Consider the following 19644-nt stretch of genomic DNA (forward strand, 5'->3'; position numbering starts at 1 on the left):
TCATGACAGCTTTTACTCTCAGGCTATGTGGACGTACAGAAATTGTTAGAAAGGCTAAATCTCAAGCTGTTTCTTTCTTTTTTTTTTTTTTAATTTTTATTTATTTGAGAGCGACAGACACAGAGAGAAAGACAGATAGAGGGAGAGAGAGAGAATGGGCGCGCCAGGGCTTCCAGCCTCTGCAAACGAACTCCAGACGCGTGCGCCCCCTTGTGCATCTGGCTAACGTGGGACCTGGGGAACCGAGCCTCGAACCGGGGTCCTTAGGCTTCACAGGCAAGCGCTTAACCGCTAAGCCATCTCTCCAGCCCTCAAGCTGTTTCTTGATAAAGAGTTACGGCTTCCCTTGGGATAATTAGTTCATAGAGAATCGTGTCCTAGGAAAAGTTACTCTTAAGACGCAGTAAATTACAAAGTGTACAGGGGTCTTAGCATCTGTCCCATGGCCTGGGTCTGACCTTCCCCCTCATGCTCCTGTGGTGCCCACAGCGAACCCATCCTACGTGCCCCCACCCCAGTGCCAGCCAGGCGAGTTTGCCTGTGCCAACAGCCGCTGCATCCAGGAGCGATGGAAGTGTGATGGAGACAATGACTGCCTGGACAACAGTGACGAGGCCCCAGCACTGTGCCGTGAGTGACCCGCCCGTCCCCCGGGGGACAGCGACCCTGCCAGGGCAGCAGGGCTCGGGCAGTGTCTGTTAACCAGCCGAGCGCGCAAAAGACCAGGGTCCTGAGCTTCTCGCTGACCCCTGACCTGTTCCCTCCTCAGATCAACACACCTGCCCCTCAGACCGCTTCAAGTGTGAGAACAACCGGTGCATCCCCAATCGGTGGCTCTGCGACGGGGACAATGACTGTGGGAACAGTGAGGATGAATCGAATGCCACTTGTTCAGGTGTGGAATGAGGGCAGGGCAGGTGGGGAGCCAGGGCCCGGCAAGATAGATGGGCCTGGGGGCGGGGCCGGAAGAGCCTGTGCATCTGAGCAGAGGGGTTGGGACCCTGGGCAGGAAGCAGAGTCTGCCATCCTCTGCCTGGACTATGCAGGTTGGCAGGACTGGCTTTGCAGGGAACATGATGCAGGTCTGGAGGGAGATGAGGTAAATTGATCCTTGGAACATACCCGAGATCCCTTGAGATGGGTGTCAGGCACCAGTGTGAGACCAGACATGTGAGCTTGAACTTTGCTCAGAAGAAGGGTTTGGGGCCCCAAGGAATAAGGCCTCAAAAGCCAGAGAGAGAGGGTCTAGAGAGATGGCTCGCCGGTTAAGATAGTTGCTTGCATAGCCTGGTGACCTGGATTCGATTTCCCAGTACTCATTTAGAGTCAGATGCAACGGAGTTTGTAGCAGCAAGAGGCCCTGGTGAGCCCATTCTTTCTCTCTCAAATAAGTAAATCAATAATTTTTTAAAAGCCAGAGAGAACTAGCAAATAAGCAGAGGATAATTGGGAGGAAAAGATATCTTAGAAGATGGGTGTGGTGGTGCATTCCAGCATGTGGGAGGCAGAGGTAGGAGGATTGCCTTGAACTCTAGACCCCCATGAGACTACAGAGTGAATTCCAAGTCAGCCTGGGCCAGAGTGAGACCCTGCCTCAAAAACAACAAGGCTTTTAGAGAGGCTCTGGCAGGCTAGGGCGATGGCTCTGTCTGTAATGAGCATGCCCTAGAATCATAAGGACCTGAGTTTGGAGCCCCAGCCTCCACACAGAAGCTGGGCATGATGGCCCATGCCTGTAGTGCCAGCACCGGGAAGGCAAAGACAGGGTTTTCCCTGTGCCTGGGGCTTACCAATTCAGCAAACCTCTCAGAGAATAAGCTGGAGAGCAACTGAGGAAGACACCTGACGTTGACCCCTGGCTTCCCCACTCATGCGCACCCACACGTATATGCGTGCGTGTACACATCCACACGCAGACTAAACGATGAGCACTTATGCCCACCCCGTCTCCTACCCGCCCCCCACAGCTCGCACCTGCCCACCCAACCAGTTCTCGTGTGCCAGTGGCCGCTGCATCCCCATCTCCTGGACCTGTGACCTGGATGATGACTGTGGAGACCGCTCTGATGAGTCTGCCTCATGTGGTGAGAAAAAGGCAGGAAAGCCAGGCTGGGCCTGGGGAAGGGGAAGGCCATGGCCACGTATCTTAAGGTGGGGCTTGGAGAGACGCATTGTAGTACCTGGTGGCCCGGAGCGAGTTCTCGTATCTCTGTGGCTTCTGAGAGTTTTGTCTGTCAGTCCTGGGCTAATGATGGCAGCAATATCACAGCGTTGATGCTGGGCTCAGGGAACTTGCACACACATAGGCTGTGCCCAGGGGCCCGTGCCAGTGTCTAGCAGTTCTCTGCTGGCTAGGAGCCTTGCTGTCAGCCCCTATTGGACTTTTGCTAAGGGTTGCGGGTTATGGGAAGGTTCCCTGTGCCACCTGCTACTCAGTATTAGGGTGTCTGTGGTCTTGAGGGGCCTACTCAGCTGCTCTTTCTCCCTGACAGCCTATCCCACCTGCTTCCCCTTGACTCAGTTTACCTGCAACAATGGCAGATGCATCAACATCAACTGGCGATGTGACAATGGTAAGAGCTTGCCTCCCTCCACCTGGGCTTATTCCTAGGGAAGTTGGAATCCACAGCCAGGCCCCAAATGGGGAGGGAGGAGGTTTTAGTATCAAGCCAGGGATATCTACAGTGCACTGAATGCTGGGTTGGCTTGGGGAAAACAGGAGGACCCAGAAATGCTATGGGGGAGTCAAGGTGGTCTGCCTATCTTATTTTTACCCCAGGCAAAGATAAACTGTCTCACCTCTGGCAGGACTCAAGAGCTAGGGAAAGATGAGTTGAGAGGGACCAGAATGGCAGAGCAAGGGACCTAGAGCCTGACCCCCTTCTCCTTGCAACCCCCATCTCCTGGAACCCTTGGTGCACCCCCTAGGCTCTGGGCTTCAAGCTCAGGAGCCCACCTGGAGGTCAGCCATGGACCAGGGGATGTCAGCCCTGAGCCACGGGTCTGTGGTGTCGTGTGGGCAGGTGACCATTGTGTGTGCTGTCTCCGGCATTGTCGCGTTTGATGTGGTGTTGTGTTGTGCTGTGACGTGCTGCCCCAGTGGCCTTAGCCATGGCTCACGTGTGAGGACAGGTTGGGTCAGCGCCACATTGCCCTCCTCCTTGCTGCCGTCTCAAATGCCAATGGTTGCCCTGGCGGTTTCTGTGTTTCAGAGAAGGATTGTGGGGACGGCTCTGACGAAAAGACCTGTCCTGAGCCTGCCGGTCAGTGCATAGAAGCACATGCACCGTCACCCCAGGGCCCCAGACGGCTTCAGCCACTCCTGGTCCCCCACATCCCTGCCCCAGAGCTGCTAGGACACAAAGGAGAGGCGAGAGTGGAAAACACAGGGAGGAAGCAGCAGAGAGGGAGAGGGGCTGTGAGGAGGAGAGAGGATGGAGGCGGTGCTGTGAGAGCCCAGACGTGGGGGAGGAGAGAGTTGGACAGGCAAATCTAGTCGGAAAAGAGGCAGAAACACACCCCATGAGGAATGGCCAAACCCCAGTCTTCCCTAGAATCCCATAGATAGGGAGTGAGACACCCGTCGGCTCCTAACCTGGCTCCTAGAAGCCAGGACGTTCACCTTCCCCGAAGAGGCTCTTGACCTCCCCAGGTGTGTGCGAGCCGCTGTGAGCCAGCACCCAGTGAGTGGTCCCAGACAGTGCCCACGCTCAGGGAGAGCTTCACCTATGTGCCACTTCCCCTGCCCCCTTCCCCAACCGAAGGAACCCCTGTCTGTCCCCCAGAAGTAAGCAGACCCTGTCCCCACATCCTGCTGCAAAGGGTGTCCCCCACCACTAGCCTTCTGAGAGTCAGGGAGCCCACCCACTGCCCGCCCCAACGTGTGGGCCATGGTGCATGCTGCAATCTATGCAGTTTCTGTGTCTTCTCTGTTTGTTATTTTCTCAGTGAGGGGAGGGATGGGCCGTGGGTGGGAACGAGGAGGTGGCTGGGGCCGAGCTGGGGTCACAGAGAAGCCTGCTCTGCTGACCTCATCCTTGCCTCTCCCCTTCTCTCCTCCCCCCCCCCAGACAACGATTGTGGGGACAACAGCGACGAGGCAGGCTGCAGCCACTCCTGCTCTAGCACCCAGTTCAAGTGCAACAGCGGTCGCTGCATCCCTGAGCACTGGACTTGTGACGGGGACAATGACTGCGGGGACTACAGTGATGAGACCCATGCCAACTGCACCAACCAGGGTGAGCGCCCAGGGTCAGCGGGAGGAATGAGCGCTCCCTGTGTCAGCCCCTCGGCCCGCCAGCCACCCCACTCGCTCAGTCACCACTTGGAAGCCTCACAGCTGAGGCTCAGCTCTTGCTCCTCAGGAAGTTCCAGTCCCATGAGAGAGGGAGGGGACTGGCAGATGATTGCCACCGCACCGCTAAAAACCATGGGTCTGGCAGTTGAGTGGCCTTGGGATTCAGCTCCAGCTCAGCAACTGAGTGGCCCCGGGCAAGCTATGTAATCTCTGTGGGCGTCTGAGTTTCCTCTGCAAAGTAGGGTAATAATGGCATTAGCTTAGGGGTGTGGCTGCTCACGCCTTTGATCCCAGCACTTGGGAGGCAGAGGTAGGAGTTCAAGGTCGGCCTGGATCTACATAGTGAATGCCAGGTCAGCCTGGGCTAAAGCAAGACCTGACCTTGAAAAATCCAAAACTAACTAAATAACTAAATAAAAGCACTAACATCACAGCACTGATGAAAAATTTGGTGAAACATGCACAGAAAGTGTTCAGCATGGAGATATGTTAGGTAAACAGTAGCCTGAGCAAAGGGTCTCATCAGGTGTGGTGACTCTCACCTGTAGTTCCAGCACTGAGAAGGCTGAGGCAGGATTTCCTGCACTATAGAGTCAAGTCCTGTCTTGTAAAGAAAAGTGTGATGGGTAAGAATGATTGAGCAGAAGAGAGAAGGGGGTGCTGGTAAGTAAGAATGATTGTGCAGAAGAAGGAGAGGGGCTGGCCCAGGAGGGATCCTGAGGTAGGGTGAGCTTCCTGGTGGGCACAGGCCCTGTCTAACATTTGTTTCTTAAGAAGCGCTGGCCTGTTGTTATCGTAGAGCACATAGACCCAAGGTTGTCCCAGCTTCAAGAAGAGTCAGAACTGCAGATTTTTTAATGTAAAATCTACCATGCTTAAAAAATATTTATGTGTGCATGTTTATAAGTGTATGTACATGTTAATGGGTGAATGTGGCGGGCCAAGGTACACATGTGGGGGTCAAAGAACAAGTTTTGGGATGGTCCTCACCCGTCCACATCATTTAAGACAGGGTTTCTTTTTCTGTTCTTTTCTTTTCTTTCTTTTTTTCTTTTTTTTTTTTTTTTTTTTTGAGGTAGGGTCTCACTCTAGCTCAGGCTGACCTGGAATTCACTATGGAGTCTCAGGGTGGCCACGAATTCATGGAAATCCTCCTACCTCTGCCTCCCGAGTGTTGGGATTAAAGGCATGCGCCACCACGCCTGGCTAAAACAGGGTTTCTTGCTCTGGATTTTCATTCTATTGGTCTTTGCTAGAATTGCCTTGAGCTTCCAGGGAAGTCTTGTCTCTGCCTCCCATCTCACCGTCAGCATCAGCCTACTGGGGTTACAGAAGCCTGCCACGGCTCCCCGCTTTTTACATGGCACCTGGGGAGCCGGCTCATTTGCTTCAGCTTGAGCAGCATCAAGCACTTTATTCACTGAGCCCCTCTACCATAGGTTTGATGCTGGCATTTTAATTTCCTAAAGCTACTGTAACAAAATGCTACAGACTGAGTGATTTAAACAGCACAAATGTGTTGTCTCACAGTTCTGAGGATTAGAAGTCCAAGAGCTCGCTGTCAGCAGGACTGGTTCCTTTTGAGGTCCAAATGTACCCTGTGCCTCTCCCCAGCTCCCATGAGTTTGCCAGCGACCTTTGGTGTCCTTTGTGCATGGATGCTTTACTTCTGTCTCTGTCCTCCCTGTCTGTCTCTGGGCCCCAAGTTCTCTTTCTTTTTTCTTGTTTGGCATGCATGTGGGTGTTGCATATGCCCACATGTATGTGCATGCAGGTGTGTGTGAGTATGTGTGTGTGCAGGTGTGAGTATGTAGAGGCTGAAGGACAACCTTGGGTGTCTTAGGTACACTGTCCACCCCCCTCCCACTTTTTTTGAGGTAAGGTTTCATTCTAGCTCAGACTGACCTGGAATTCACTATGTAGTCTGAGGGTGACCTTGAACTCACGGCGATCCTCCTACCTCTGCCTCCCAAGTGCTGGGATTAAAGGGTGCACCACCACACACTGAGCTGTCCACCTCTTTAAAAAAAAAAAAATAGGGCTGGAGACATGGCTTAGCAGTTAAGGCATTTGCCAGCAAAGCCAAAAGACCCAGGTTGGATTTCTCAGTACCCACATAAAATCAGATGGTGGCACATGTCTCTGCATCTCTATCTGCCTCTTCCTCTCTCAAATAAATAAATAAATAAAATTTTTAAAAAGAAAAAACTTAAAAATATATTATGAAAGAATAGACACAGCAAGGCCTCCAGCTGTTATAAATGAACTCCAAATGCATGTGCCACTTTGTGCATCTGGTTTACATGGGTACTAGAGAATTGAACCAGGGTTGTGAGGCTTTGCAGGCAAGCAATTTAATCACTGAGCCATCTTTCTAGCGCTCTCTCTTTATATATATATATATATAGTTTATTTTGTGGGGGGAGTTTGAGGTAGGGTCTCACTTTGGTTCAGGCTGACCTGGAATTCACTATGTAGTCTCAGGGTGGCCTTGAACCCTCGGTGATCCTTCTACCTCTGCCTCCCTAGTGCTGGGATTAAAGGCGTGTGCCACCACGCCTGGCTTTTAAAATATATTTTTATTATTGATTTGCAAGAAGAGAAAACAAAAGAATGGAGTGCCACTCTAGATGCATGCACCCATGCACCACTTTGTGCATCTGGCTTTACATGGGTACTGGGGAATCGAACCCAGGCTGTCAGGCTTTGCAAGCAAGCACAAGCTGTGTCCACCTCTTTTTGAAACGGTCTCTGATTGGCTTGGAGCTTACAAATTAGGCTATACAGGCTAACCATCAGGCTCCAAGGATCCTCTTGTCTTTACTTCCCCAGCACTGGGATTACAGGTGTATATACAAAGCATTTTATGTTGGTACTGGGCCTCAAACTCAGGTCTTCATGCTTGAGAGGCAAGTACTTTACCATCTGATCCATCTTCCTACTGCCCAATTGTTTTCTTTTCTTTTCTTTTTCAATTTTTATTTGAAAGAAAAAAGGAGGAAGAGGCAGATAGACAGTGGGCACATACGGGTCTCTAGCCACTGCAAACAGATTCTTGTGCATCTGGCTTACATGGGTCCTGGGAAGTTGGCTATGCAGGCAAATGCTTTAACCATTAAGCCATCTCTCCAGCCCAGTGTTTTGTTCTGTTTTCTTTCTTTCTTCTTTTTTTCCTTGAGGCAAGTCCAGCAGATTGATCTTTTTTTGTTTGTTTGTTTTTATTTATTTATTTGAGAGCGACAGAGAGAGAAAGAGGCAGAGAATGAGAGAGAGAGAATGGGCGCACCAAGGCCTCCAGCCACTGCAAGCGAACTCCAGATGTGTGTGCCCCCTTGTGCATCTGGCTAATGTGGGTCCTGGGAAATCGAGCCTTGAACCAGGGTCCTTAGGGTTCACAGGCAAGCGCTTAACCACTAAACCATCTCTCCAGCTCCCCCCCCCTTTTTTTATATGAAAGAGAGATTGAGAGAGAGAGAGAGAGAGAGAGTGAATTGGCACACCAGGACCTCCAGTTTCTGTAATCAAACTCCAGACATGTGCATCAACTTGTGTGCATGTGTGACCTTTCACATGCATTACCTTGTGCATCTGGCTTATGTGGGATCTGGCAAGTCAAACATGGGTACGTAGGCTTCACAGGCAAGCACCTTTACCACTAAGCAATCTCTCTAGCCCAGTTGTTTTCTTTATATAAGGATACCAGTCCTACTGATTGGGCCACATTCTGGTGACCTTATTTAAGTTGATTGCCTGTGAGAACACTTTTGCCAGACAAGACTACACTCACAGGTATAGTGGGCTAGGACTTTTTTTTTTTAGGAATCACAGTTCAACCCATAACAACTGACAGTTGATCTTAAAGTTCAAAGAAAAGAAAAAAGTAAAAATTAAAAAGAAAACCAACAACTAGTTCAACATCTTCCTGCAGACCTTATCTGGCCCATGGCATGCCAGCTAATGGCCTCTGCCTTACATAGCTAGAGTATATGCCCACACAAGGAGGAACTGTGCTGGGTGCAGCTCCCGACATGTATGTAGCTCAGAGACTCTGAGAGAACCCTAGGAGGCTCCAGAAACAGTAACGGAGTCTCCCAAGGCCATCTCCAAGAGGGGACAGGAGATAGAGCAGGTGTCTGTGCCCTGAAACCCTAAGAAGGGTTCCCTGCAGGCTGCATGACACAGTGGCTCTGCCCAGTAAGCCAGAAGGACCTGGGCAAATGGCTTCCGCTGTCCTGGGCTTCCTCTGCTGGCCAATAAGAAATGTGTGAGGCTTGGCACATGGCATCTGCCACCCTGTTGGCAGTAATGGTTACCTGTGGTTGCGAGCTGTCATGGCAAAGGACCATTCAGGAGGAAGTGGATCTGAATGAGACCTGGTGAAGGATTAGAGTGTGGGTAAAGGAAGAGAAGGAGAGGGACTTTGACCACGGTGGGAATGGCTTAGAGAGACGGAGGAGGAAACCAGACACTTCTGAGGGGAATGATGACCAAGCAGGCCAGTCTGATGAGGGGTGGCAGAAGATGAGGTTATCCCAAAGGGGGTCGATTTCAGTAACAGGTGAGCCGGGCAGAGACTGCACTGGGGAGGTACCAGGGAGCTTCGGAAGGTGGTGTGATGTGGGAGACACTTTGGAAGACCGTGCTGGAAGGGCATTAGATCGCACAGAAGTTCAGATGCCTTGAGCATGGAACGTCAGCTCGGGCTGCCGTGGACACCAGGGCCCAAAGAGAATGCCAGTTGTGTTGTGGTAGGGGGGTGGAGGAGTGGCTGTGCCATGGTGGTGTGAGTGAGACCCCCAGCCCAGCACCCGGCCATCTGCGCTCCCTCGTCGGTGCCCGTCCTGCTGTGCTGCTGGCCTGCAGGGTCAGATGGGGCAAAACAGGACCCTGGGGAAGCAGTGACCCTGTCCCCGGCCCTGCTCTGAGGCCTCACCAGTTCCCTGCAAACATAAAGAAAGTGACAAAGTCTCTTTGTGGCCTGCTGGGCCTCTTTCCCACCTCTGACCTGCTGCTCCCCTGTTCCCCCCCCCGCCCCCCGCACACACACACACACACAACCCTCACCTTCACTGTGCTGCGGCTCTGTCAGCCTTGTGGGCATTGTTTGAATGTTCCCAGCACTGCCCCATCCTCGAGGCTCTGCGCTGGCTGTCCCTTGGCCGGCAGTGTGTTTCCAGGTAGCCTCAAGGCTTGCTCTCATTTCATTAAAGGGCCTGCTCGAACATCTCCTCGGAGGCTTCCTGACCAGCTTTTCTTTTTTTTGTTTTTGTTTTTCGAGGTAGGGTCTCACTGTAGCCCAGGCTGACCTGGAATTCATTACGTAATCTCAGGGTGGCCTCGAACTCACTGTGATCCTCCTACTTCTGCCTCCCAAGCGCTGGGATTAAAGGCGCGCGCCACCACGCCCGGCTCTGACCAGCTTTTCTAAAGCGTCATCCCGTCAGGCCGGTGTGTTACCTGGCCGTGTCACTGCTGACACTGCTCTCAGCTACATTCTGGATCTACCTCCCACACTGGAATCTAAGTTAAGTTGGCAGCAAAGACTTTGCCTTGGTCACTGCCAGGACCTGAAAACAGTGCCTGGTAGATAGCTGGCACTCACTAAATGTGGGGTGAATGAGGGAAACAAGACTAGATGGGAGGCCTGGCAAATTGCTTAGCCAGTCACCATCCTGAGTGTCACAGGGACAAATACAGATGAGATGAACATAGGGTCCTTGAAGGGGTGACATCTGACATTCCTACTGTGTCCGTGCTTCCAAGTTGTCGGCAAGCTCCAATGACTCTCTAGCGTTCCCAGTTGAGCGCCCAGGCCAGAAACAGTGGGAGGGGCTCACCCGGAGCCCCCCGCCCTGATGTTCCCCCTACCCCCCTGCAGCCACGAGGCCTCCTGGTGGCTGCCACACTGATGAGTTCCAGTGCCGGCTGGATGGGTTGTGCATCCCTCTGAGGTGGCGCTGTGACGGGGACACTGACTGCATGGATTCCAGTGACGAGAAGAGCTGTGAGGGAGTGACCCATGTCTGTGACCCAAATGTCAAGTTTGGCTGCAAGGCCTCAGGTGAAAAGTGGGGGGGGACCTGAAATGGGGCAGCCTGGGCAAGGGGAGACCGTCTTGAGAGCAGAGCAGTGGGAAGGGTATGAGGGGCCAGGGCCCGCATGAAGAGCCCACATCCTGGCCAGAGCTGAGCTGCAGTACTTCCTGTAGATTCCTTCCTTCTTTGTTTCATACGTGAATTTGACCGGAAATTCAAAGGTTCGTAGTGGGCCCCCAAGCACTACAGTCGTGACCTGTTAGAGAAGTCCACTGGGTTTGGCCCGAAGGGGCCAGAAAGGCCCAGTCTCCAGGCCTGGCCCCTCATCCTGCACCCATTCCTCAGCTCGGTGCATCAGCAAAGCGTGGGTGTGTGACGGTGACAGCGACTGTGAAGATAACTCAGATGAAGAGAACTGTGAGTCCCTGGCCTGCAGGCCACCCTCGCACCCCTGTGCCAACAACACCTCAGTCTGCCTGCCCCCTGACAAGCTGTGCGATGGCAATGACGACTGTGGAGACGGCTCGGATGAGGGCGAGCTCTGTGGTGAGGCCCCGACCAGAACCTGGGGGTCAGGGGTGTGGAGAGGAGTCTGGGCCAGGACAAGTCTGGAGGAAGTAGTCTGGGACAAGAACAGGCAGCGTTCGGAGTGTCAACCACAGCCTGTGTTGATTTAGTGCTCACCTTGGCCCTGTGTGAAATGTCTCATACTCTTATAGCATTTATTCCACAGAGCAGCCCAGTGAAACAGGAACACTGTGTATCCAAATGAGGAAAAGGAGGGCAAGTAATTAAATAACCTGGTCCAGGGTCACACCAGTCCTAAGGCGCGGTGGAGATGGAGGGCTCCTGACATATGGGCAGCTCCCTCCTCCACAGCCAGGACCCTGAGCAGGGAGGCCGGGTTGGCAGCAAGGGCCAGGGTTGAGAGCTGATGGTTGGAGGAGGCTTCCAGAAGTAGGGGTTTAATTTAACTGGACTCGCAGACACAGGCAGAATGTGCACATGGGACGATGGAGTTGAGGCTCGGGGAGGGCAGTGTGTGATTTGGGGTGCCAAGTAGTCTTGCTGCCTCAGAGCAGACAGGGAGCACAGCTCCTTGGAAGGAAAATGGAAGGTAAAGCCAGCCAGGACTGGCCCAGAAACCTTTGACATCCGAGGACCCTGGGGCAGGATGTTTCCCTCCATGCCTGGCCCCAAATTATTCCTGAGTTGAGAGAGATCAGAGAAGGCAGACAGGACCCAAAAGCCTCTCACAGAGGGGTCTCAACTGTAGGCCCAAGAGGGGAGGGTGGTCCCAGGTACCTATGCTCAGATCCCAGCCTCTGACCTTGAAGGAGCTTGAGGAATGGACCGAAGCCTGGCAGGAAATGGAGGAGAGGGTGATGTGTGCTTGGGCTCAGCCAGGCCGTGTTCCTGCCATCTCCCAGTCTTGACCCTGGGCCTGTTCCTTGCCTGTCCCCCCAGACCAGTGTTCTCTGAATAATGGTGGCTGTAGCCACAACTGCTCAGTGGCACCTGGTGAAGGCATTGTGTGCTCTTGCCCTCTGGGCATGGAGCTGGGGCCTGACAACCACACCTGCCAGATCCAGAGCTACTGTGCCAAGCACCTCAAATGCAGCCAGAAGTGTGACCAGAACAAGTTCAGTGTGAAGTGCTCCTGCTATGAAGGCTGGGTCCTGGAGCCCGATGGCGAGAGCTGCCGCAGCCTGGGTGAGACACTGTAGAGGGTAGCCGGACCCTGGGCTATAGTGGGCTGGGCTTGGGTGGCCCAACACCAAAGACTGAGTTTTCCATCTGGGCTCCAGGACAGGGTGGTACAGAGGCAGCCAGCCCTTTGATGATGCCCCCATCTTCCTTCCGCCCCAGACCCCTTCAAGCCGTTCATCATCTTCTCCAACCGCCACGAGATCCGGCGCATCGATCTTCACAAGGGCGACTACAGTGTCTTGGTACCTGGTCTGCGCAACACCATTGCCCTGGACTTCCACCTCAGCCAGAGCGCCCTCTACTGGACCGACGTGGTGGAGGACAAGATCTACCGTGGGAAGCTGCTGGACAATGGAGGTGATTGCCCTGGCCAGCCAGGGACTGGTACTGTCGTTTTACATGAGTGGGCATTTGGGGCCACAGAGCCAGATCCAGGTGGCTCCACAGCAGAGGCCTTGGCTCCCTCTCCCCCATTTGCCTGTTAATTGGGTTAGCTTTCGCCGTGGGTCTCAGAGCCTGATGCCCCATAATTATCGTTAGCAGAGCTGCTAGCCTAATAATTAACAAAATGATCAGCCTTTCTTTGGAGCGGCCTGAAGCTCTGCTTTCCCAGCCCTGGAATTTCAGGATTGGAAGGGGAAAGTCATGTAGGCTGGAGTACCTGAGACTTCTGCCCACTGCAGCCTGAGCTAGCAGGGCTTGAAGCTGAGTGCCTGCCATTCACGAGGTGATAAGACACAGATGTGCTCAGGACAGGCTGTTTTAAACTGTGGTCAGGCAGGGTCCCCAAGAAGGTGACATCGAGCAAAGGTTTGAAAGAAGCATATTTTACTGGAGGCATTTGTTTTGTCAAAAAGATAACTTGAAAACATCTCCAATGTCCATCAACAGAGGAATGGCTAAATGAGATATAGTCTCACCATGCAACAGTTTCTAAAGATATGAGGCATATACATACATACATACATACATATATACACATACATACATATATGTGTATATATATATATGAAATAGCTTCAAGACATTCTGTAGGGTGACTTCTAGAAAGCTCCATTGTTGCAGTCCAGGTTTGTTCCCCAAAGCCTTCCTGTCCTCTAGTCTGACCTCCTCTCATAAGCGCATTGCCCACAGAAAGTGGCTGCCCACACTTGCCCCTCTTCCAGGCCTACCTGCTGTCCTTACCTTCTGATGGGAAGAGGGCCTGAGGGAGGAGAGTGGGGGTCTTAGAAGTGTCACTGTGGATTTGGACTCATAGGAGGTATTGTCAGAAGTACCAGGGTGAGGAGGGTAGATCATCGAGTGATCTTAGGATCCACACATCCACTCTGCCCCACTCCAGAGACTCTAACCTCTTGTAATCCTTTCTTCCCAGCATTGACCAGCTTTGAGGTGGTGATTCAGTATGGCCTGGCCACACCAGAAGGCCTTGCTGTAGACTGGATTGCAGGCAACATTTACTGGGTGGAGAGCAACCTAGACCAGATTGAGGTAGCCAAGCTGGATGGAACCCTCAGAACCACCCTGCTGGCTGGTGACATTGAACACCCAAGGGCAATTGCACTGGATCCACGAGATGGGTGAGAACTCTGTACATGTTTCTCTGGTCCTGTGGGCTTCCTGAAGTTTCAGAGACCCCTGTCTCCTCAGTGCTGATGCTCCCCCACTTTGACCTGTGGTCCTTCCACACCTCCAGCTTTAACCCTCCTGGCCCTCTTCCCAGGATCTTGTTCTGGACAGACTGGGATGCCAGCCTGCCCCGAATTGAGGCAGCCTCCATGAGTGGGGCTGGGCGCCGCACTATCCACCGGGAGACGGGCTCCGGGGGCTGGCCCAACGGGCTCACTGTGGACTACCTGGAGAAACGAATCCTCTGGATTGATGCCAGGTCAGCATCCACCTGCTGGGGAGGGCCCGGGAGTCTAGAAACAGGTGGCAATGTACCCAGCTCTGTGGAAGGAGGAACTGAGCTGCAGGAAAGGCTGGGGCAGAGAGGCAGGGTGGGTAGCGTCGGGCAGAAGCAGGTTGTCTGTCACATGACTGTCCACTGTGCCCTCCCCTGTGCTCACTCTCTGTGCCCTCCACACGGGGCTGGGTCCGCCCAGAGCAGAGCCACACTTCCTTACCTGATCTGTGTGGAGAGGGTGCCTTTTTCTAACTTGCACCAACGTGCTGTGTGCCAGTGGCAGCCCTGGAGAGGAGAGCGTCCCTGTGGGCAGTGGGCTCCTAGGCAGGGCGCTCTGAGGTCCCTGCTGGCATCCTCACTGTGCCCCGACCTTGCTCCCAGGTCAGATGCCATTTACTCGGCCCGTTACGACGGCTCCGGCCACATGGAGGTGCTTCGGGGACACGAGTTCCTGTCGCACCCATTTGCGGTGACGCTGTACGGGGGCGAGGTGTACTGGACTGACTGGCGAACAAACACGCTGGCCAAGGCCAACAAGTGGACCGGCCACAACGTCACCGTGGTACAGAGGACCAACACGCAGCCCTTTGACCTGCAGGTGTACCACCCCTCCCGGCAGCCCATGGGTAAGGGTCCAGGGGCCTGTGCTGCCATAGCACGGGTGTGCTGGCCTGTGACAGAGGTTCTGGGATGGAGAAAGTGAAGCCTTGGGGAGGGGAGAGAAGAGCCCTAGGTGGGGAAGGTCAGGTAGGGGTCAACAAGTCACAGGATGTTCTTGCTGTCCTCTTCTCTTCTGACCGCCAGCTCCCAATCCGTGTGAGGCGAACGGGGGCCGTGGCCCCTGCTCCCACCTGTGCCTCATCAACTACAACCGGACCGTCTCCTGCGCCTGCCCCCACCTCATGAAGCTACACAAGGACAACACGACCTGCTACGGTAGGGTGACCCCTCCCTGGGGTAAAGCGGAGGCCGGGACCCAGTCAGGAGTGACTGGAAGTGGGGCTCCAGAGATTGGCACTGTAGGAAGAGGTCACGGCTCTCAGGAGCCCGTGTAGGCGGGCCTGCTTCGTAGTGGAGGGCCAGCATCAAGCAGAGGGAACTGTGACCTGGAGCAAGGCAGGGAGCTTGGAGGCAGGTGACTGCCCTCAGTGACGGGACCTGCACCCCACAGAGTTTAAGAAGTTCCTGCTCTACGCACGTCAGATGGAGATCCGGGGTGTGGACTTGGATGCCCCCTACTACAATTACATCATCTCCTTCACGGTGCCGGACATCGATAACGTCACCGTGCTGGACTACGATGCCCGCGAGCAGCGTGTTTACTGGTCTGACGTGCGGACACAGGCCATCAAGCGGGCCTTCATCAATGGCACCGGAGTGGAAACAGTTGTCTCAGCAGGTTCTGGCCTGGCCCTGCCCTCTTCCCCGTGGGTGTAGGTGCCCTCTCTCCCCGGCTCCAGGGCTCCCTCCTGATCGTGCTTCCCAGGTGTACTGATAATCCTTGTCCAAACCCTGACCCCTCCAGGAGCTCCAGCCTGGGTTTCCTGATCCCCAGAAACCATACTGGGCTCCTCCCAATTTATACCCCACAAACACCAGTCCCTGACTTCCCACTTGTACCTGCAGACTTGCCAAATGCCCATGGTCTGGCTGTGGACTGGGTGTCCCGAAATCTCTTCTGGACAAGCTATGATACCCACAAGAGGCAGATCAACGTGGCCCGGCTGGACGGCTCCTTCAAGAACGCGGTGATACAGGGCTTGGAGCAGCCCCATGGCCTGGTCGTCCACCCCCTGCGTGGGTCAGTCTACGACTCAGGACTGGGGAATCACCAGTGTGGGGCTGGGAAGGAAAAGACTCTGACCCCTCTCCTCGGTACCATCCCCTAGGAAGCTGTACTGGACTGACGGTGACAATATCAGCATGGCTAACATGGATGGCAGCAACCGCACCCTGCTCTTCAGCGGCCAGAAGGGCCCTGTGGGTATGAGTTTGCCCTGCCTGCCCTTGAAGGTCTCTAGTTCCTCCAGTTGGAGATGCTCCCAGGATCCCGCTAGTGCCCCTGAGCCCCTCCCAGCCTGCAGCTCTGCCCTGGAAACTCATGTCCTTCACAAAGTATAACTGTGCCCAGCCATGGTACCAGGCTACCTGACTCTGACACTCTCCTCTTTCAGGCTTGGCTATTGACTTCCCTGAAAGCAAACTTTACTGGATCAGCTCCGGAAACCACACCATCAACCGCTGTAATCTGGATGGAAGTGGGCTGGAAATCATAGATACCATGCGGAGCCAGCTGGGCAAGGCCACTGCCCTGGCCATCATGGGTGAGGGCCTAGGATGGGGAGCAGAATAGAAACAAGGCAGGGCAGGCCAAACTGGCTTGGAGGTGGGGGTGGGGGGGATGCCTCCCACTCCAAAGGCCTAATGACTTTGGGGCCACCAGCCCTTCAGAAGGGCTAAGTGGAGGGCCTTCCCAAGGGTCTCATCCCCTCCTGCTGCCCCAGGGGACAAGCTATGGTGGGCAGATCAGGTGTCGGAGAAGATGGGCACGTGCAACAAGGCTGACGGCTCGGGATCCGTGGTCCTGAGGAACAGCACCACCCTGGTGATGCACATGAAGGTCTATGACGAGAGCATTCAGCTAGGTAGGCAGTGGGGGCAAGGGACAGGGCGTGGGGGGGGGGTCTTGGTGGTAATGAGGATGCGGATCACAGAGGGGCTTCAGAGCTGCCACCAGGAACAGCCCACCTGGTGAAGGAGGGAAGGGAATGAAAGCAGGTCGGGCCCCAGTCACTCCTCACAGGTGCCCCTGTCCCTCGGTTCCATCCGGGTATTGTGTAGGTTCGCAGGTCCAGGGGCCTAGGAGGACAGAAGAAATGGAGCTCGGTTGGGTGGTGACCTCGTCAAGTCCAGGGTGAAGCCAGTGACCACCCTGTCCCTGGGTGGACTAAGCCTGGCTCCGAAGCTTCCAGGGAAGGCCATCTAACCCTCTCTGTGTTCTCTGCCCACTGCCTCCCCCAGAGCATGAGGGCACCAACCCATGCAGTGTCAACAACGGGGACTGCTCCCAGCTCTGCCTGCCAACGTCGGCAACAACTCGTTCCTGCATGTGCACAGCTGGCTACAGCCTCCGGAGTGGCCAGCAGGCCTGTGAGGGTCAGTGACCAACGTCTTCACCCAACCCTGGGCCCAAGCCTCTGACCACAACCCCTCTTTGGGAACACGGCAGTGTTCCTCATGTATTACCAGGAACCTTTTGGTTTAGATGCTTAAGGCCTCTACCATGCTGGGTGCTATGGGCAGATACAGGGGACAGAAGTGCTCACCCTTGGGCTTTGTGGCTCGAGCTATAATATGAGGTCAGCTTGTCTGGGAAACTTGAGTGGACGCAGCTGTGACTGCAGGGGCTCTCAGTAGGTTTTGATGAGATAGACAGCAGCAGAGAGGCGGGCCAGCTTGGCTTGTGCACTGAGCTTATAGGATAGGTAGAATTTGATGTGTGGCATAGTGAAGAGGATTGGTTAGTAGCATGGCAATATTCAGTGGTAGAATACTTAACATGCACCAGACCCTGTGTTTAATATCCCCACACCCCCCCCCCCCCTCTCTCTCTCTCTCTCTCTCACACACACACACACACACACACACACACACACACACACACACAGAGCAAGAAATACAGCTAAACAGACAAATCCCAGTGCAACCAGGGTGTGTGGGCAGGGTGTGGGAGGTCTTTGATAAGACTGTCAGGCAGGGTGGGGCTCCTGTGGGTTCTCAGCCAGGAGTGCCTGGAAAGTGGTGGTTGGAGATTGACCTGGTGATAGAGAACTTGCAGACTGGAGGAGGGAGGAAACCCAGGCAGTTAGACCAGTTGGGAGGCTATTAGGAGTAATCCAGGTGAGGAGACAGGCCTTGGGCTGGGCTGGGCTAGGCTGAGCTGCTCGGTTGAAGAGAAGGGATGAGACTCCAGACGTTTCACAAGAACTTGCTGATTTACAAGCTTGCCCCAGGACAGCACTTTTTCCCAAAGTACACTGCCAGAAACCTCCCTCTTTGATGTGGGTAGATGTTTCAGAAAGAAACGCTGGGCTGAGCAAAGTGGAAATGTGTTTTTTACTGCACAACTTCTCAGGGACTTAAATATGCTCATGAGCACCAAGATTTTTTTCCAGGAAAGACTGTAGCGCCTGGAAGTTTATCAAACTCACTTAGCCATCTTTAAAAAAAGAATTGTTGGGGGCTGGAGAGATGGCTTTGTGGTTAAGGTGCTTGCCTGCAAATCCAAAGGACCCAGGTTCGATTCCCCTGGACCCACATAAGCCAGATGCACAAGGTGGCGCATGTGTCTGGAGTTTGTCTGCAGTGGTTGGATGCCCTGGTGCCCATTCTCTCTCTCTCTCTCTCTCTCTCTCTCCTCTCTCTCTCTCTCTCAAATAAATAAATAAATAATGAAAAAAATTGTGGGGGAAGGGTTTTCCAAGGTAGGGTCTCATTCTAGCCCAGGCTGACCTGGGATTCACTATGTAGTCTCAGGGTGGCCTTGAACTCTTCTTAATCCTCCTACCTCTGCCTCCAGAGTGCTGGGATTAAAGGTGTGAGCCACCACGCCTGGCTTGAAATTTTTATTTGTTTCTTGAGATACAGTCTCACTCTAGTACAGGCTGATCTGTAATTCACTACATTGTCTCAGGGTTGCCTTGAATTCTCAGCAATCCTCCTACCTCTGCTTCCTGAGTGCTGGTATTAAAGGTGTGTGCCACCACCACCCAGCTTTAAAATATTAAAATATTACCTCTAAAAACAACATAAAAAAGTTAGTTACTTATGAAAGAGAGAGAGAATGGGCATGCGAAGGCCTCCAGCCACTGCAAGCAACCTCTAGACACATGTGCCACCTTGTGCATCTGGCTTACGTAGGTACTGGGGAATCAAACCTCAAATCTGGGTCCTTAGGCTTTGCAGGCAAACACCTTAACTGTTAAGCCAGCTCTTCAATCCCTCATTTTTATTTATATATTTATTTATTTATTTTGGTTTTTCGAGGTACAGTTTCACTCTAGCCCACAATGACTTGGAATTCACTACGTAGTCTCAGGGTGGCCTTGAACTCACAGTGGTCCTCCTACCTCTGCCTCTCCTGTGCTGGAATTAAAGGCTAAAGACATGCACCACCATGCCTAGCTAGGCTCTTAGTTGTTGCTTATTTTTCCACAGAGCCTGACCAAAGCTTGTTGGGGCATATGTTGTATCAAAGGGATGAAAACCTGGGGGGATGTTAGGATCTGTGGATAATGGTACCTCTTAAGAAGTGGGAAAATTAAAGATGAGACTGACTTAGGAGCTAGTAAGGTGCTGGTAATGCTGAATTTTGGGTGTTGGGAAAGGATGTGGCATATGGCAGAAGGAAGACAGACAGAAAGCTAAGACCAGGCTGGGTACCAAACTGGTCACCTGGATTTGCAGTCTCACTGCCCTGGTTGTCTGTTCTCCTCAGACAGCCTCTTCCCCAAGAATCTTTTTGTTGTTTTTCTGGAGGTAGGGTCTCACTGTAGCCCAGGCTGACCTAGAATTCACGCCATGGTCTCAGGCTGGCTTTGAACTCAGTGATCATCCTACCTCAGCCTCCTAAGTGCTAGAATTAAAGGTGTGCACCACCAAGCCTGGTCCCTAAGGGTCTTTTGACATAACAACAT

The 19644-nt window shown here is 53.4% G+C and overlaps 1 protein-coding gene across 3 annotated transcripts in view; it reads left to right on the top strand.

Moving 5' to 3' along the window:
* Lrp1 (LDL receptor related protein 1) overlaps positions 1 to 19644 on the top strand; it is a 98653-nt gene that overhangs the window by 42944 nt on the left and 36065 nt on the right. For 2 of the 3 annotated variants that reach the window (XM_045151431.1, XM_045151432.1), the window contains 20 exons: positions 490 to 630; positions 770 to 895; positions 1968 to 2084; positions 2493 to 2573; positions 3213 to 3263; positions 4071 to 4238; positions 10176 to 10358; positions 10678 to 10878; positions 11800 to 12045; positions 12202 to 12399; positions 13418 to 13622; positions 13766 to 13930; positions 14330 to 14574; positions 14753 to 14884; positions 15120 to 15347; positions 15575 to 15749; positions 15838 to 15932; positions 16123 to 16272; positions 16453 to 16593; positions 16970 to 17104. In XM_045151431.1, coding sequence (XP_045007366.1) covers positions 490 to 630; positions 770 to 895; positions 1968 to 2084; positions 2493 to 2573; positions 3213 to 3263; positions 4071 to 4238; positions 10176 to 10358; positions 10678 to 10878; positions 11800 to 12045; positions 12202 to 12399; positions 13418 to 13622; positions 13766 to 13930; positions 14330 to 14574; positions 14753 to 14884; positions 15120 to 15347; positions 15575 to 15749; positions 15838 to 15932; positions 16123 to 16272; positions 16453 to 16593; positions 16970 to 17104 — 3183 coding nt within the window. The remainder of the gene's footprint in view (positions 1 to 489; positions 631 to 769; positions 896 to 1967; positions 2085 to 2492; positions 2574 to 3212; positions 3264 to 4070; positions 4239 to 10175; positions 10359 to 10677; positions 10879 to 11799; positions 12046 to 12201; positions 12400 to 13417; positions 13623 to 13765; positions 13931 to 14329; positions 14575 to 14752; positions 14885 to 15119; positions 15348 to 15574; positions 15750 to 15837; positions 15933 to 16122; positions 16273 to 16452; positions 16594 to 16969; positions 17105 to 19644) is intronic. The other variant, XM_004650000.2, reaches the window with a different exon arrangement.

Source organism: Jaculus jaculus, chromosome 6 (genome assembly GCF_020740685.1).
Source record: "Jaculus jaculus isolate mJacJac1 chromosome 6, mJacJac1.mat.Y.cur, whole genome shotgun sequence".
Taxonomy (NCBI): Eukaryota; Metazoa; Chordata; class Mammalia; order Rodentia; family Dipodidae; genus Jaculus; species Jaculus jaculus.